Source organism: Pelecanus crispus, chromosome 10 (assembly GCF_030463565.1).
Source record: "Pelecanus crispus isolate bPelCri1 chromosome 10, bPelCri1.pri, whole genome shotgun sequence".
Taxonomy (NCBI): Eukaryota; Metazoa; Chordata; class Aves; order Pelecaniformes; family Pelecanidae; genus Pelecanus; species Pelecanus crispus.
Genome location: NC_134652.1, coordinates 16,913,115 through 16,928,103, shown reverse-complemented (window position 1 = coordinate 16,928,103; position 14,989 = coordinate 16,913,115). Strand labels below are relative to the sequence as shown.

Sequence of the window (14,989 nt, the reverse complement as noted above, 5' to 3'; positions counted from 1 at the left end):
GAAGACACGTCAGGGAGGGCAGGCTTGCGGGCTAAGTGCAATCCTGGCTCGGGCATCCACTGACTACAAAATTTTGGGAAAGTCAGTGTCTTGTGTGGCCTGAGATGGGGCCTTTCTTGCGGTGTCGACTCCCTGCCAGGGCACAGCCGCTCCTGGGGTCCCTGAAGACGAAGGGTGGCAGCAGGGAGGTGGGTGACCCACAGGGTGATGGCACACGGAGGGTGCTGAGCCCTCGGGGTGCAGCTGGGTGTTGCGCTACGGGGGCTGCCCAGCTCCGCTCCCTTTCCCCCTCCTGTGCCCGCAGTCACATTGCTCCGTGGGGCAAACCCCCGCTGCCCCCCAGCAGATCCCTGGCTCTGCTCACCCCATCGCCCCAGCTGCCCTCGCAGGAGGTCGGGAGCCGTGCCCCGAGTGCCCCCACCCCCCAGCACCCACGGGGGGTGACCGCGGGAGCGCAGCTCCTCTCCTGCGAGCCGGGACCCCCCGGCGGCTCCGGCTGCCCGGGAAGCGAGGGCCCGCTCACCCCGGCCCCCCCCACACCGCTTCCAGCGCCCGGGGCGATGCTCCCCGGCGGGCCCCCGCGGAGCACCCCGCTGCCGCGGCCGCGGGGCTGTAAATCAGCGCGGCGCGGCCCCACCTCCGCGCTCTGCATTGGCCGCGGCGCCTCGCCCCGCTCACTGGCGCTGCCGCCGCCGCCCGCCCTACAAAAGGCGCCGCTCGGCCGGGCCGGCCCCGTCGGAAGCCGGGGAGCGGCGGAGCCGGAGGAGCCGGAGCCGGAGCCGGAGCCGGAGCCGGGCGGTGCGGCGCGGCGAGGCGCGGCGCGGCGAGGCGGGCGCTGCGGGATGCGCTCCCGCCGCCGCGGGGGCGCCGGGCAGCCCCCCTGGCCCGTGAGTAGGGGGTGGTTTTGCTGCTCCGTGAAGTTTTTCGGAGACGCCGGGGCGGGGAGAGGGTGGCTTTCAACTCCGGTACGGTCACCGGCCCGCGGAGAAGTTGGTGGCGGGCGGAGCGGGGCCGGGCGCGCAGCCTGCCCCCGCGGCGTGGAGGGGGTGCGGGGTGGCAAGGCGGGAGGAAGGGGATCGAAGGATGATGAAGGATGGGACGGGGATGGCAGGATGCTGGGCTAGGGAGGACCGGGCTCAGGAGGATGGAGCGGTGATGGGGGTGTGGGCTGGGACTGGGGGAGAGGCATCAGGGTGGCAAGAAGCGAGGGACAGAGCAGCTCCTCTTCCTAGGGACACTTCTGCTGGGTCGTGGCTGAGCCCGTGGAGGGGCTGGGGGCTGCGGATAGAGGGGTCCGTCCGTGCATCTGCCTGCGTGGGAAGGGGTTGGTTGTGCGCTGGTGGGTCTGGGAGCAGGCAGCTGCAGCTGAGCCCCCCAAGGACCTGGTGTCCCTTTGGGCTGAGCTCAGAGGCTAAGGTGACTGCTCATCTCCACACTGCATTAGCTGCTGCTGGCTGAGCCCCAGCCTGCCAAGTCCAGCACTGAGGAGTCCTGCGTGGGAGAGGAGAGGGATGGGACAGCCAGCAGCTGGGGGCTTTGTGCCTGTCAGAAGCATCCGTGATGGGATGCACGCACAGGCCAGGCTCTGCGAGAGGGGTGTGGGAGGGAGCGGTGCTGAGCCCTCGGCAGCAGTGAGCAGCTGGGGCAGCGGTACCGGGGCTTGTTCGCTTTGGCTGGAACAGAGGCACTGCAGGAGCTGGGCTGCTTGGGGCTGAAGCGCCGTGGAGTGGGGACTGCTGGCACCCCTAGGCTGCTGGGTCTGCGGGACATCTCCTGCCTGTCCTCTGCCCTGGCAGGTACAGCTGTGACAGCCTGGGAATGGCAGGAATGGAAATATGGTGTTACTGGGGCACATGCAGCATGATGTCATGGACTGCTGTGATGTCACCATGTTGTCACTGTTCTGGGGTGCCTTTGGGGTGTGATGTGGCCCCTGCTGCACGATGTCGTGCAATGCTATAGCGGTGCCGGAAGTGGCTGCGGCCTGGGATGGGATGTCACTGCAGTGGTGGAGCATGACATCACTGGGGCGCGTGGTGTGGTGGGTCGCAATGTCACGGTGACATGTGGGATGGGGTGGCCACACAGAGACCCAGCTCCCACCCTCCCCGTGATGTGGGCCGAGGGCTGGAGATGTGCATGTGGGTACAGGAGGAGCACTGGGGACAGCATCTCCCCACCTGCAGTGAGGGCACAACCCCCTGCCTGCCCCATGGCTCCCTTCCCAGTCCCATCCTGCCTTTCTCACCGGGCATTGCCAGCCACAGCCATCTGTGGGGACAGATGAGCCCTACATGCTGCATCCCTGCCATGGAGCCAGCACCCTGTCCCTGTGCTACCTGGCTGCACCCTGCGTGGGTGCCTGTAGCACCCTCTGCCTTGATCCTATCCTCCTGCTGCCTCTACCCCTGCCTGGCACCTTGGCTTCGTGTCACCAGGCTTAGCCATGCTGAGCAGGCACCCTGCGGTGACCGCAGCTCCTGGGGTGACCTTGCCACCAGATGCCACAAGACAAGGCAGGACGTGGCTCTGCTGGGACAAGACAGGCTGAGCTCTGCCCTGCGTACAAGCAGGACCCCATAGCCTCAAACCTCAGGTGGAGCTTCATGCTGGGGCCTCAGTGCTGTCAGCAGCACGCTGGGAACCACGAGGCCTTTCCCATCCACCATGCAGAGCCTGGGCATCCCTCCCTCCCCCTTCCCAAAATGGCCTGGCTCTGGCCCATGTGTCCCTTCCTCATGGCACCAAGCACCGGATCTGCTGGGAAAAGCCTTTTGTCTCCAATCAGGAATATTGTTTCCTCCTGGAAAGGCTCCATCTAGCCTGGAAGGATTTCGGCTGCAGCTGGATGGGGCAGGGGAGTACCTGAGGAATGGGCCAACCTGCGGGGAGCAGAAGCTGGAGGGGAGGCAGAGCAGGGAGAGCCCTGTCAGCAGCCTGGGGACAGTCACCCATTGCCTAGCTGTGGCCAGGGGTGAGGGGGCACTGCTTTGCATCATCAGGGGGCTGCACCCCTGCACCCATATGCCCATGTGTGGGTGGTTCTCCCCCACGCTTGCTTTGGTGAGCCCACTGTGGGGCTGTGGCAAAGGCTCCCCCTCCCTCCCTGCCTGGGGCTGCGGAGTGACACCCAGGGACTGTCCTGTCCCTGTGCAACCCAATGAAACCTCGTTCCTGTCACATGTGCCTTGCACGGGGCACCTGCACCAGCAAAAGACCCAGGCTCCTGCCCCTGGAGAGCTGCCCCAGACAGGATGGAAGGGTGATGGGGAACAGTGTCCAAACTCTGGCTGGGTGGTGAACAGCACAGTGCCAGAGGGGGGCTGGCTGCACCTGAGTCTGTGGGTCAGGCCAGGGAGGGGATGGGAGCAGCACAGAGTAGAGCTGGGGGGATGCTCACACACACACCCCACCCACTTACACCTTGCAGCTGGGCCCGGGGAATGGATGGGATTGGAGAGGGAAGGGAAGCAGTGTCTGGGCACTGGGATGCAGGGCTCTGGGCGTGCTGGGCAGTGGGGCTCAAGGTCTCCTCTGCAGCTGCAGGACAGCTCCTTCCTGCCCAGGCCAGGTGGCAAGAAAGCTATTTGCTTGTGGCGGGGGAATCCTGGCCCCCCAAAGAGCCTTGGGACCATTCCCATTCCTGGGGAGGCAGCAGCAGGCTGCTACCACAGCCCAGTGGGCCTGCCAGGATCTAAGCCATTGGGCAACTTCCCTGCTCCAAGCTGGGCACATGTGGCACCATGCAGCTGCCACAGCTTCTTTTGCTTGCTGACAGGGTCCACAGCATGGGGACTAGCTGGCAGGCGGGGCCATTCTCCCCTATCCCTGTGGCAGTGCTGGGAGCTGTTCCTGGCTCCCTGGGAAGTGGTAGCAGCCCTGCCCAGGGGGATGGCACAGCCACATGGAGCAGTATCCACTGCCTTGGTGGCCAGGTGCCCCAGTCATCCCTCCAGGCTGCAAGAGTGGGACAGGCTGCTCTTGCTCCCAGCGGGAGTGCCAGCATGTGGGTTTGTGCCCACAGCCCGGAGACACACAGCTCACTGCTGGGCTTTTCCCATCTGGAAGGGACTGCCTGGCCTGTGGCAAGGGCTGGCTGTCCTGAGTGCCACCTTGCTTGTCACCTGTGCTACAGCCAGGTCAGAGCCAGCTCCAAAATCTCCGCAGCATTGCCAGCAGTGCTGGCAGACACTGTCCTCCGCAGTCCAGGTTAATTGAGCCTCTCCTCCCAGTCTCCTGTTCCTCCCAGCATCTCCTTCCCGTGACCACATCCCTGTGCAGACACCTTCCCTGGCCAGGCTGGGAGGAGCTCACCCCACAGAGCCCCTGGGAGAAACAGTGCCAGCGGGGTGGGGAAACTGAGGCACACAGGAGTCACCTGGCAGAGTATTCCCATGTTCTCCCCATGGCCTTCTCTGGCTCTGGAGGACAAGCTGGAGAGGGGACGAGCTCCCCAGCCAGGCAGCTGCCTGCTTCCTCCAGCCCTGCCAAGGGAGCAGTGATTGGCACCGTGACTTGCCAGGAGCTTGGGTGCCAGCAGACCCTTGGGGCAGGGCGAGCTGGGGCTGAGCCCAGGTTTGTCAGCACCCCGCAGCCCTCCTGCTGCCTCCTGGGTCCCTCCCATGGGATGGGCTCCCATGGCCCTGCTCCTGCTCAGCCCTGGCTCCCAGCTCACTGGGGTATGGTCCTGTTCCAAGGAAGCCTCGAGGGTGAGCTGCAACCAGGAGGACCTGTGCGCGGGGATGCCAGAGCTGTGGCAGTGCCCAAGGGTCTCGGGTCTGGCGGGGAGGCACAGGCTGGGGTGGGTGACAAGGGGTGGAAGGAGAGTGTGCAAGGGTAGTGCGGGTGCTCGGGCACTGTGGAGCGGGGCCTTGGGGTCCCTGCTGGCTGGCGAAGCCATCGCCTCCTGGAGCTGATGGGCTGCAGGTCTCTCCCAGGTGCCCAGGATGCTGGCGCTGTGCTTGCTGTCCCTGGCCTGGCTCAGCGAGGGCTCCCAGCGCAGCGAGCCCATGTTTGCGGCCGTCACCCACCGCCTCCTCCCACCTGACTATGAAAACAACCCCACGCAGCTCAACTATGGTGTAGCTGTCACCGACCTGGATGCCGACGGTGACTTCGAGATCGTGGTGGCAGGGTGAGTGGTGCACCCAGCGCGCCTGTGGCAGTGGGACCTGGTGGCCCTGCAGGGCCAGAAGCTCCTCGTTCCTCCGTGGGCATGTGGCTGGCTGGGGGGGTGTGCGTAAGAGTGGTGGGATTAGGGTCTGCATGTACCCACTCGTGTGTGCACCCACTTAGGGTGTTGATGCCAGTTGGGTGCCTGCGTGGGACCACGTGGGTGCCCCCATCCTGGCCCCGGGGCCGGGTCCCCCCTCTGTGGGGTGGTGGCAGCTGCCCAGCGGCTGGGGTCCACCCTGCAGTGCAGAGCCAGCGTGTCCCCAAGCCGGCTCGGCTCCACTGACAGGACTCGGCGCTCTCGGGAGATTCGGTTAATTGGCTGGAGGTTTTTTATAGCTCTTTATTGGAGTGATGGCTCGGAAGGGCTGGCAGGAGGCAGGGAGCCGTGTGCTGCGCTGCCAGTGCCCGAGCGGGGCTGGACACGGAGCAGCTGCTGCCAGTGGGTCTGGCCCTGGCCAGGGACAGTGGGGACCACGGTGCGGGCTCTGTGTGTGTGCTGGCATGGCTGTGAGCAGCCGGCACAGCGTGTCTGTATACACACCACCGTGCTCACCTCTGAGGGAGGAGGCTCGCACACGCAGGTGTGCTCACCTGGAGGGAGCCCCTCACTGCCACAGATCCCATCCAGCGGGGCTGCGGGAGCTGGGGGCACCACGGTGGCAGGCAGAGTCTGGCCCTGCCGCTGCTCTGAGCATCACCTTGGGGCAGTGAACAGTGGGCAGCACTGGGGGGGCCCAGGCCACCACTCCCAAACAGGCTGTGCCAAGCAGCCAGACAGGGTTTTGTAAGCGCCCGTGGTGCCCGTTGTATAACTTGTTTACTGTTGCACCGGGCAGGAGCGGGCGGGGAGCCAGTGGGGCGCACCACGCTGAGAGGATTTGCCTTGCGGGCGGGCTTGTCTGCCCTGGGAAAGGGCTGCAAGCAGGGACCTGTGCCCCATCCTGCCCCACTGGCTGCCCAGACCCCACCCCTGCCATGGTAATGCCCTGGGGTACCCAGGCCAGGTAGACATGGGATGCCTGACACAGGCTGGAACAGGTCCAGGCTGAGCCCTCACCATCGGCAGCCAGGAGTCAGCCCCACATTTGGGTGCTGAGGGCAGCCCAGGGTACCTGGCCTCCATGGACCATGCAGTTCTCTGCTGTGCCCATCATGGGGAAAACCCGGTGTCACACCCAGTATCCACCCAGGGATGGGACAGGGGCTTTCATCTTGTCCCCAAGCTGTGGGGAGCCATCGCCCCTGCTCACACCTCTAGGTACAATGGCCCCAACCTGGTGCTCAAGTACGACAAGGCGCGGGGGCGGCTGGTGAACATGGCGGAGGACGAGCGGGGCTCCCCGTACTACGCGCTGCGGGACCGGCAGGGCAACGCCATCGGCGTGACAGCCTGTGACATTGACGGGGACGGCCGCGAGGAGATCTACTTCCTCAACACCAACAACGCCTTCTCCGGTGAGCCCTGCCGGCCGCCGAGCCCCGGGCGTGGGGGCAGCTCCCGGCACGGCCGCCTGCGACCTTCGGCGTGTGAGGGATGTGTGCGGGCTGGAGTTAATTTCTCAGTTGAGTGGCTCCATTGATTGATGGCAGTGCAGGCGGGACGCCGAGCCCAGCCAGCCGCCAAGTCAGCACTTCCAGCTGCCCACCGCCCTCCTGGTGGCACCCCAAGCAGGACAGCAGTTTCCCCACCACCCCTGGGGCTGCCCTGCCACAGGGACCCTGCACTGCAAAACCCAGCTGTGCCCTGCAGCAGCTGTGCCCCTCTGCCATGACTCTCCTGTGCCCTCTGGACCAAGCCAGGTCTAATCCCACCCTGCCGGTGCTGTCCCAGCTCCCAGGATGTCTGTTGTGGGGAGGAGACCTGCGTGCCCCAGCCTGGCACCAGGCATCCCCAGAGCTCCCTGGGTCAGTGCTCCAGCCCAGCTCTGCCCCGTGTCCCTGTCCCACAGCCCTGACCTCCAGGCAGTGGATCTGTCTTCCTGACGCTCCTAATTACCCGGGCTGGTGGTGGCCGCCAGCACACCTCTTCCTAAATCAGGCACTGCCATCGGCGCTGTCACGGGCAGCGCGTCTCACTGCCTGTGCCTGGCACCAAATCGATTTTTTACCTTCCCAGGGATGATCTACGGAGCTGTGCCCCATTGGGACACATATTACCTTAATGAGTTGATTCTTCTGCGTGTCTGCCAGTGGCCCTTAAGGGTCATAAGGGCTCTTACAGGGGCATCGTGCCCACCCCGGGGCTACTGGGGACAGAGCAGGGGTTTGGGATACCCCTTCTCCAGCCTCCCCTTGCCTCAGGGCACCCTTCTTGGGAGGGAGTGGGATGCTGCAGCCCCCTGACTCGTGCCCCCCCCCCAGGCATGGCCACCTACACGGACAAGCTCTTCAAGCTCCGCAATGGGCGCTGGGAGGACCTCCTGAGTGATGAGGTGAACCGGGATGTGGCCAGCCGCTTTGCCGGGCGCTCTGTCGCCTGCGTGGACCGGACGGTGAGCAGGCAGGGCACGGCGGGCTGGGGGTATCTCTGCTCCCTTCCCACCCACCGTGCCCCTCCAGCCCTCCCCTGCAGCGTCCCCGGGGGACCTCTCCCCTCGCCTGGGCACCAGCCCCATTCCACCCCCCACTGGGGCCAGGGGTGCCCCCAGCAGCCCATGGCTGTCAGGGCTGGCAGCCCCCCTGGCCATGGGGACTGCGGGCGCCTGTCCACACGGTTGCCGCCAGCTGATAAACGTGCCTGTCGAGGTGATTTATGTTCCTGTCACCTGCTCTTTCTTCTTCCTCCTCCCCCAGTGGTTTGTTTCCAAACGATTATCACTAAATCAAGGTCCAGCTGCTGCACGGGACAAGGGGGGTGGTGGTGGGGGCGGGGGGCCCGGCACATCCAGGATGCTGGGGGAGCAGGGTGCCCTGTGCCAGCACCCTGAGCCTGGGGACCGCAGAGGTCTTGGAGGCAATGGGGCACATCCCCATTCCTGGGGTGCTTTTCACTGTGGGCTTTGCAGAGCCCTTGCTCAGCACATGGTACTGGTGCCTGGTCCCATGGAGCCATGAGAGCATCCAGCCCCACGGCAGGGATCCCGTGGTCCCCGTGGAGTCAGGTTTTGGGTGGGTGGGTGCTGAGGAGGTGCCGCCGGCCACAGGGCTCCGGCAGGTACTCCATCTACATCGCCAACTACGCCAGCGGCAACGTGGGCCCTCACGCCCTGATCGAGATGGACGTGGCTGCCAGTGACCCTGCCCGCGGCGTCGTGGTGCTGGTGGACGTGGCCGCCCAGGTTGGCGTCAGCAAGTACACAGGTACCCGGCTGCTGCGGCCCCGCGGAGGGGACGGGGCACTGCTGGGCACGGTGAGCGTGGGACCCCATTGCAGGCAGGGCAGTGCCCTTTGCAGGCAGGCAGGGGCGTGTGCCACACGTTAGGCTGCCTGATTGCCCCATCTAGTGGTAGCCCCACGGCCCGTGGAAGGGACCAGGGCCACGGGATGCTCACCCAGGACCTCCGTGCCCACCATCACCCTGCCCGGCAGCCAGGCTGATGCCTCCGGAGCCCGCAGCATCTGCAGGGCTGGCAGCATGGCAGGGGGACATGGGCACACGAGCAGGGCAGCGGGGAGCCCCACCACCGCAGGGACCGCTGCTGTGCCTTGTCTCCCCAGCGGTAAATTGTCACTAATTAGGAGTGTTGTCACCATGGTGATGGCAGTGATTAGGGTTGGGAGTGACACAAGTGGCTGCCAGGTCCAATTAGCTCCTGATGAGAGGGATTGAAGGCGGGAGGTGGGTGAGGAGGGGACACTGGGGGTCCTGGGAGCACCTGGTGGGCAGCACAGAGGGAGTTTGGGGGGCATGATCTCCCCTGGGGTGGGACAGCAGCTGTCCTCTCACCCCCGGGCTGCTGTCCCCAGGGGGCCGTGGGGTGGCCGTGGGCCCCATCCTGAGCGACAGCGCCTCTGACATATTCTGCGGTAACGAGAACAGCCCCAATTTCCTCTTCCAAAACCGGGGCGATGGGACGTACCAGGACGTGGCAGCTGCCGTGGGTGAGTAGAGGGAGCCGGGGGGAGCACCCAGGCGTCAAGGACCTCAGGGCAGGGCTGGCTCTGCCTGCCCCTGCCTGCACAGGCTGGTTGAGTGCAGGGTGGAGGGACAGCCCTGGGGATCCAGGGCCCCGCTGACCACCGGGGGTGGCCGAGGTGCACCAGGGCATCCATCAGCGCAGGGATGCAGCCCTGCGCAGGGAGGACCGGTCTGGGGACTGTGGGGCACATCCTGGGGAGACAAAGGCAGGGAGGGGGTCCCGTTTTCCCCTGTCCCCTTGCGGCTCCCCAGGGCTGGACGACCCCTACCAGCACGGGCGCGGCGTGGCGCTGGCTGACTTCAACCGCGATGGCCGGGTGGACATCGTCTACGGCAACTGGAATGGGCCGCACCGACTCTACCTGCAGAGCGGGGCCCCTGGGCGCATCCGATTCCGGGTGAGGGCTGCGGCTGGGACCCCCTGGGATGGTCCCACTGCCAGCTTTGCCACTGAGCCTCCTTGGCCAGGGGGGCCGGCTTCACCCTGATTTGGCTTTGAGCCCCGGTTCCCAGCGAGGAGGGGACCCAAAGCACCAAAGTGGGACCCAATGTCCTGCTGCCTGTGCCTGTTGTCACCCCATGCCCATCCCTCGCACAGGACATCGCCACCCCCAAGTTCTCCATGCCGTCCCCCGTCCGCACCGTCATTGCAGCTGACTTTGACAACGACCAGGATCTGGAAGTTTTCTTCAACAACATCGCCTACCGTGGCTCCTCTGCCAACCGCCTCTTCCGGTAGGAGCCTGGGGGCCGAGGCAGCCCGCACCCTGCTCTGGGGGGTCGAGGAGCCCTCGTGGCGCAGCCAGGCTCGCAGGGCTCCTCTCCAGCAGTGCCACTGCTTGGGCTCAGCTAATAAAAGGCACCGTGACTGAGCCCTTCCCGGCATCATTACCAGCTGCTGCGATCGTGCCTGCAGCAGCCCCTGGGGTCCCCGGCACCGCTGATTAGCAGCCGCATGGAAGCTTGTTCGTGGCTTCTGTTAATTGCGGGGGTCAATTCCTCGTTACTGCTGTGCAGCACCTCCTCGCCTGGCATGTGGGGTGGTGGGAGCTGGTTGTCCACCCTGTGTTATGGGTGGGTGGAGGGCAGTGGTGTGGCAGGGAGCCCCTGGGGACAGTCTCTGGTCCCAGAGGGATGCAGCAGTGTTTGGAGACGGCGTTGCTGCTTCGCAATTTAGACCCACAAGAGCTGGGCTCTCATGACATCCCTGTCACCCCTGCATGGAGCAGAGGCGTGAGGTGCTAAGAGGCAGATGCCAGTCCCGTCCCCCTTCCACCCTGCATGACCACCGGGGATGTCACCTCTCTGCCATGCTGCTGTGGGAGAGGACAGGCACTTCCCAGGAAGGTGCTGGAGACCGCAGGGGCTGGCACTCATGTCCTGTCTGTGCTCGGCAGGCTCATCCGCAGGGAGCACTCAGACCCCATTGTGGAAGAGCTGAACCCAGGGGACGCGCTGGAGCCTGAGGGACGGGGCACAGGTGGGTCCCCTTGGCCCTGGCAGTGGGGGCCCATGCTGGGGGTGTGCCACAGCACCGCCTGGCACCCTCTGTGCCTGGGGATGCCACATGCCTGGCAGGTCACCTGCCTGCTCCCCACCAGCATCCTGGAACCACCATCACCCAGGAGTGGCCCCATGCTTTCTCCCTCCACCCATACCCAGCCAACGGTGCCATCTCCAGTTGCTCCCCAGGGCTTCACTCTTGGGGCGGCTCCTTCCTGGGTGCCCACTGTTCAAAGCCAGCCTCTGCATTTGTGAGGGGGCCAGGCAGCCTCCTGTGTTCCACAGCCCCCAGGCAGTGCCTGTCTCCTCCACTGCCTGGGGAGCTGACCCACCTGGGTGCAGGGTGCCACCCATACAGAGACCCTTACTCCTGCACTGGGGTCACCCCATCTTCCTTATTGCCCCTGCATTGCCGGGACTGCTGCTGCCAGTTGTGGGAGGCCACGCTGGTGGCAGGGGGTAGTGCTGGGAGATGTGGGGCTGCGCCCCAGGCATGACATGGTCCTGTCCTGGCAGGGGGTGCAGTGACAGATTTTGATGGTGATGGGATGCTGGACCTCATCCTGTCCCACGGCGAGTCCATGGCACAGCCGATCTCCATCTTCAAGGGCACCCAGGTGAGTCAAGCAGGGGGTCCTCCTGTTGTCCCCATCCTTTCTGCCTCTCCTTGCTCAGTCTCCCTGCTCCCTCCTCCCTTGCAGGGCACCAGCAACAACTGGCTGCGCGTCATCCCGCGCACCCGCTTTGGGGCCTTTGCGCGAGGGGCCAAAGTGGTGCTGTTCACGCGGCGCAGCGGGGCCCACCTGCGCATCATCGACGGCGGATCGGGGTACCTCTGCGAGATGGAGCCCGTGGCGCACTTTGGACTGGGTGAGCCGGGGGGGCAAGGGGCTGCCTCCACCCCCAGCCTTCTCAGCACCCCCCCCTGGGCTGGGGCCGCCTCTGCTGCCCCGGTGCCCTGAAGCACAGGAGTCATCCGTGCCCATCGCCCTGGGCATGGTGGGCTCCAGGGGAGGCTGCAGGCAGGGTGCCCAGCTGCTGCAGCCCTGCTGCAAGGGGGAGCTGCCCCCTTTCCAACCCCCTGCCTGCTGCTTTCCCAGGCACTAGGGCTTTCCCTGCCCATTAACCCTCCCCTGGCTCAGCACAGCTGGTGGGCTGCCTGCAGGGGTGTCCCTGCCCGCTAGCAGGGCATCCTATCGTCCCCATGTTCACCCCTCGTGCTGCATCCCTGTGCATGGGCTGTCAGCACGGGCACCTGGGGCCCGGCTCGGGGAGCAAGGGGAGGCTTTGCCCCTTCATCCCTACCACCCCCCTGGCCTCCTTTCAGCCCCTGCCTGCCCTGGAGACCCCCACTCTGACGGGCTGCCCGCCTGCAGGGCAGGATGAAGCTAGCAGCTTGGAGGTGACCTGGCCGGATGGCCGCGTTGTGGTACGAGCCGTGGCCAGCAGTGAGACCAACTCTGTCCTGGAGGTCCCGTACCCCCTGGACATGGAGGAGCCACTAATGCCTGCCCTGCTGGAGGTGAGGGCCAGGTGTGGGCGCAGGGTGGGAGGCAGGAACGAGGGGCTGAGCTCTGCTGGCTCGGTGGCTGCCCAGGGCTGATTCCTCCCCATCCCGGCGGTCTTTGCTTCTCCCCAAATGCAGTGCGGGCAGGGATTCTCCCAGCACGAGAACGGACGCTGTGTAGGTGAGTGGCTGCTGGGGGCACAGGCGTGCCTCACCCGGGATGCTGCAGCACGGCCCCACGGAGGGGACGAGGGCAGCACCCTGCTACAGGGAGGTGGCAGCCAGAGAGGCAGCTGGGCATGCAGGCAGGGCTGCCGCATGGCTCTGTGCAGGGGTACAGCTGCCTGCCCAGCACGTGGCTTGGGAATGGGGGCAGCAGCATGGCTCCAGAGGCAGACTGTGGTGTCACGAGGAGGGGGGAGAGCGCTGCGCTGGGCGCAGGAGGCATGGCTGGCATGTGGCAGGCATTGCACTAGAACCACAAGCAATGGAGGGGCAGCAGGGGTGCGGCAGGGTGGCTGTGCCGTGAGCCTCCTGGGCAGAGGCATAGCTTGTGCGTGGCTACATATGCAGGGGTCATCCAGCACATGCAGGGGGAACTGGAGCGGCTGTGGCTGGCAGCCCCAAGCTCCCAGCCCAGCCATCTCACACCAAGGCCCCTCTGCTTGCAGACACGGATGAGTGCACCGAGTTCCCCTTCATCTGCCCTCGGGACAAGCCTGTCTGCATCAACACCTATGGCGGGTACCGCTGCCGCAGCAATAAGCGCTGCGGCCGGGGCTTCGAGCCCAACGAGGATGGCACAGCTTGCGTGGGTGAGTGATGGCTGGGACACCCTGAACCCTATGCCACTGCATGCAGGAGCCCCAAAGCACCACCTTGGGATGCTGTTGCACCCCTGCCAAAGGCCTGGCCCCATCCTGTAACCTGTCGGGTGTCTGCCCAGCTACCTGCACCCTGTCTCCATATCTGTTCATCCTGTGCCTCCCGCTGAGCCGCCACTGACTCTCCTTCCCTCTTTCTCTCTTTTGGTCCTTCTCTCCTTCTCTGTGCAGCTCAAGTGGCCTTTTTTGGGGGATATCCCTCTGCTGGGAGCTGGCCTGGGCCCGTCCACTGTGCCCTCCTCCCTCTAGTCCTCGGACTCTGCCTTTGCCTCTATGCACTTTAACCCCTGTCCGTAACATGCCAGAGCAGCCTTGGTGGAAGGACTGGCCGGCCTCTGCCTGTTTCTCTCTTTCTCTCTTTCTCTCCATGTTGAACTGCCCTGGAAGTGCTGGCTGTGCCCTACCGGGGCGGTTTGCAGTGGAACAGGCACGGAGCCCGGCTGCCCCTTGAACCATGTCTGGGAAAGCAGCCCCAGGGCAGCACCCCTTCACCGGCACCTCCCCGCCCCAGCGCTGCTCCCACCACGCCGGCGCCTCCCGGGCGGTCGCTTGCTCCGTCGCCTCGATACCGTACCATGTGCCTGCTGGTTTGGCCTGCGACGTGTGTGCTTCGCCTGCCCCCGCCTCGGTGATGGGGACCCCCCTCCCCAGCCCTGGCAGAGGAGGGTCCTCCTGGCCCTGCAGGGGAAGGACCCTCCTGGTCTGTTTTTTAATGTATTGACCCCACTGTTTGGAGTCGGACCCTGCTCAGTCTTCCGGAGAACACACCCCCCCCCCCCCCCCCCAATAAACTATATCCTGTCTATTAGCCCAGGCTGCTGAGCTGTGCAGGGCAGAGCTGTGTACATGCTTCTGCCCACCCTGCTCTGGGACTGCACAGGAACGGGGCTCGGGGCCAGGAGCTAGCTGGAAGGGTGCGCAGAGGTCCTGGGCACCTCTGCCCCTGCCCATCCCTGCTCCCAGCTCTGGGAGCATGGCCAGATGTGCAGCACTGGAGGGAATGGGGTGCAGCAGGCAGCTCTGCCCATGCAGCAACAACAGGGCCATGCTGCCTTCCCACCCCGTGCTGTAACCCTGTGCCGCTCTCTTCCCCACAACCAGACATCGACGAGTGTGCCCAGGGCTTGCACAACTGCAGCCAGCTCTGCACCAACACCCCTGGGGCACACGCCTGCCACTGCCGCCCGGGCTTCCGCCCCCTTGATCCCGCTGCCAGCCAGTGCCTGGGTGAGTACCTGCAGGCAGCGGGGCTGGCAGCCCACGGTGCCCCCCCACCTGCCGCTGCCAGGCGCAGCCGTGCTGCCCTGAGAGCAGGGATGCTGTTTCCTGGGGTGCCCTGTTGTGCTCACAGCCCCAAACCACTGGGGACTGTGGCTGTGCAGGAGTTGGAGTGAGGAGGCGTCTGCCACCTTACAGCCATGGGGACAAGCGGTGGCAGGACCACAGCTGCGCGGCTGCAGGCATTGGAGATGCCTTCATGTCCCAGCTTCACCCAGCCCCAGAGCTGCCCCGCCACCACCATGCCCCCTCCATCCCCTGCCCTGCCCGTGCCAGACGAGCCCCGTACCCTTGCCGCAGCTCTGACCTTCTCCCCTTCTTTTCCAGACATAGATGAGTGCCAGGCACAGCCTGGCCCCTGCGACCATATCTGCCACAACAGCCACGGCTCCTTCCACTGCCACTGCCTCCACGGCTTCTCCCTGGGCGCAGGCGGGCGCTGTCAGCGCAACTAGCCTGCTCCAGCACGGCCAGGTGCCCCCTGCTCGCCCCAGCCCTGTGCCGGTTGCACCCGGTGCCAACTGAATAAACCCTTCCCTGCACTGCTTTCCCTGTGGGTCCCT

General features: G+C 65.5%; 1 protein-coding gene across 1 annotated transcript; it reads left to right on the top strand.

Annotated features, from left to right (window-relative positions):
* The first annotated feature begins 842 nt into the window (after positions 1 to 842).
* On the top strand, positions 843 to 13,432 carry CRTAC1 (cartilage acidic protein 1). The gene is made up of 15 exons (XM_075717707.1): positions 843 to 887; positions 4,938 to 5,134; positions 6,434 to 6,630; positions 7,537 to 7,667; positions 8,319 to 8,475; positions 9,083 to 9,217; positions 9,507 to 9,652; positions 9,853 to 9,989; positions 10,652 to 10,734; positions 11,274 to 11,374; positions 11,459 to 11,627; positions 12,134 to 12,279; positions 12,403 to 12,445; positions 12,936 to 13,079; positions 13,320 to 13,432. Exons 1-15 carry the CDS (start codon positions 843 to 845, stop codon positions 13,430 to 13,432), a joined length of 1,944 nt encoding a protein of 647 aa, XP_075573822.1.
* The last annotated feature ends 1,557 nt before the right edge of the window (positions 13,433 to 14,989 follow it).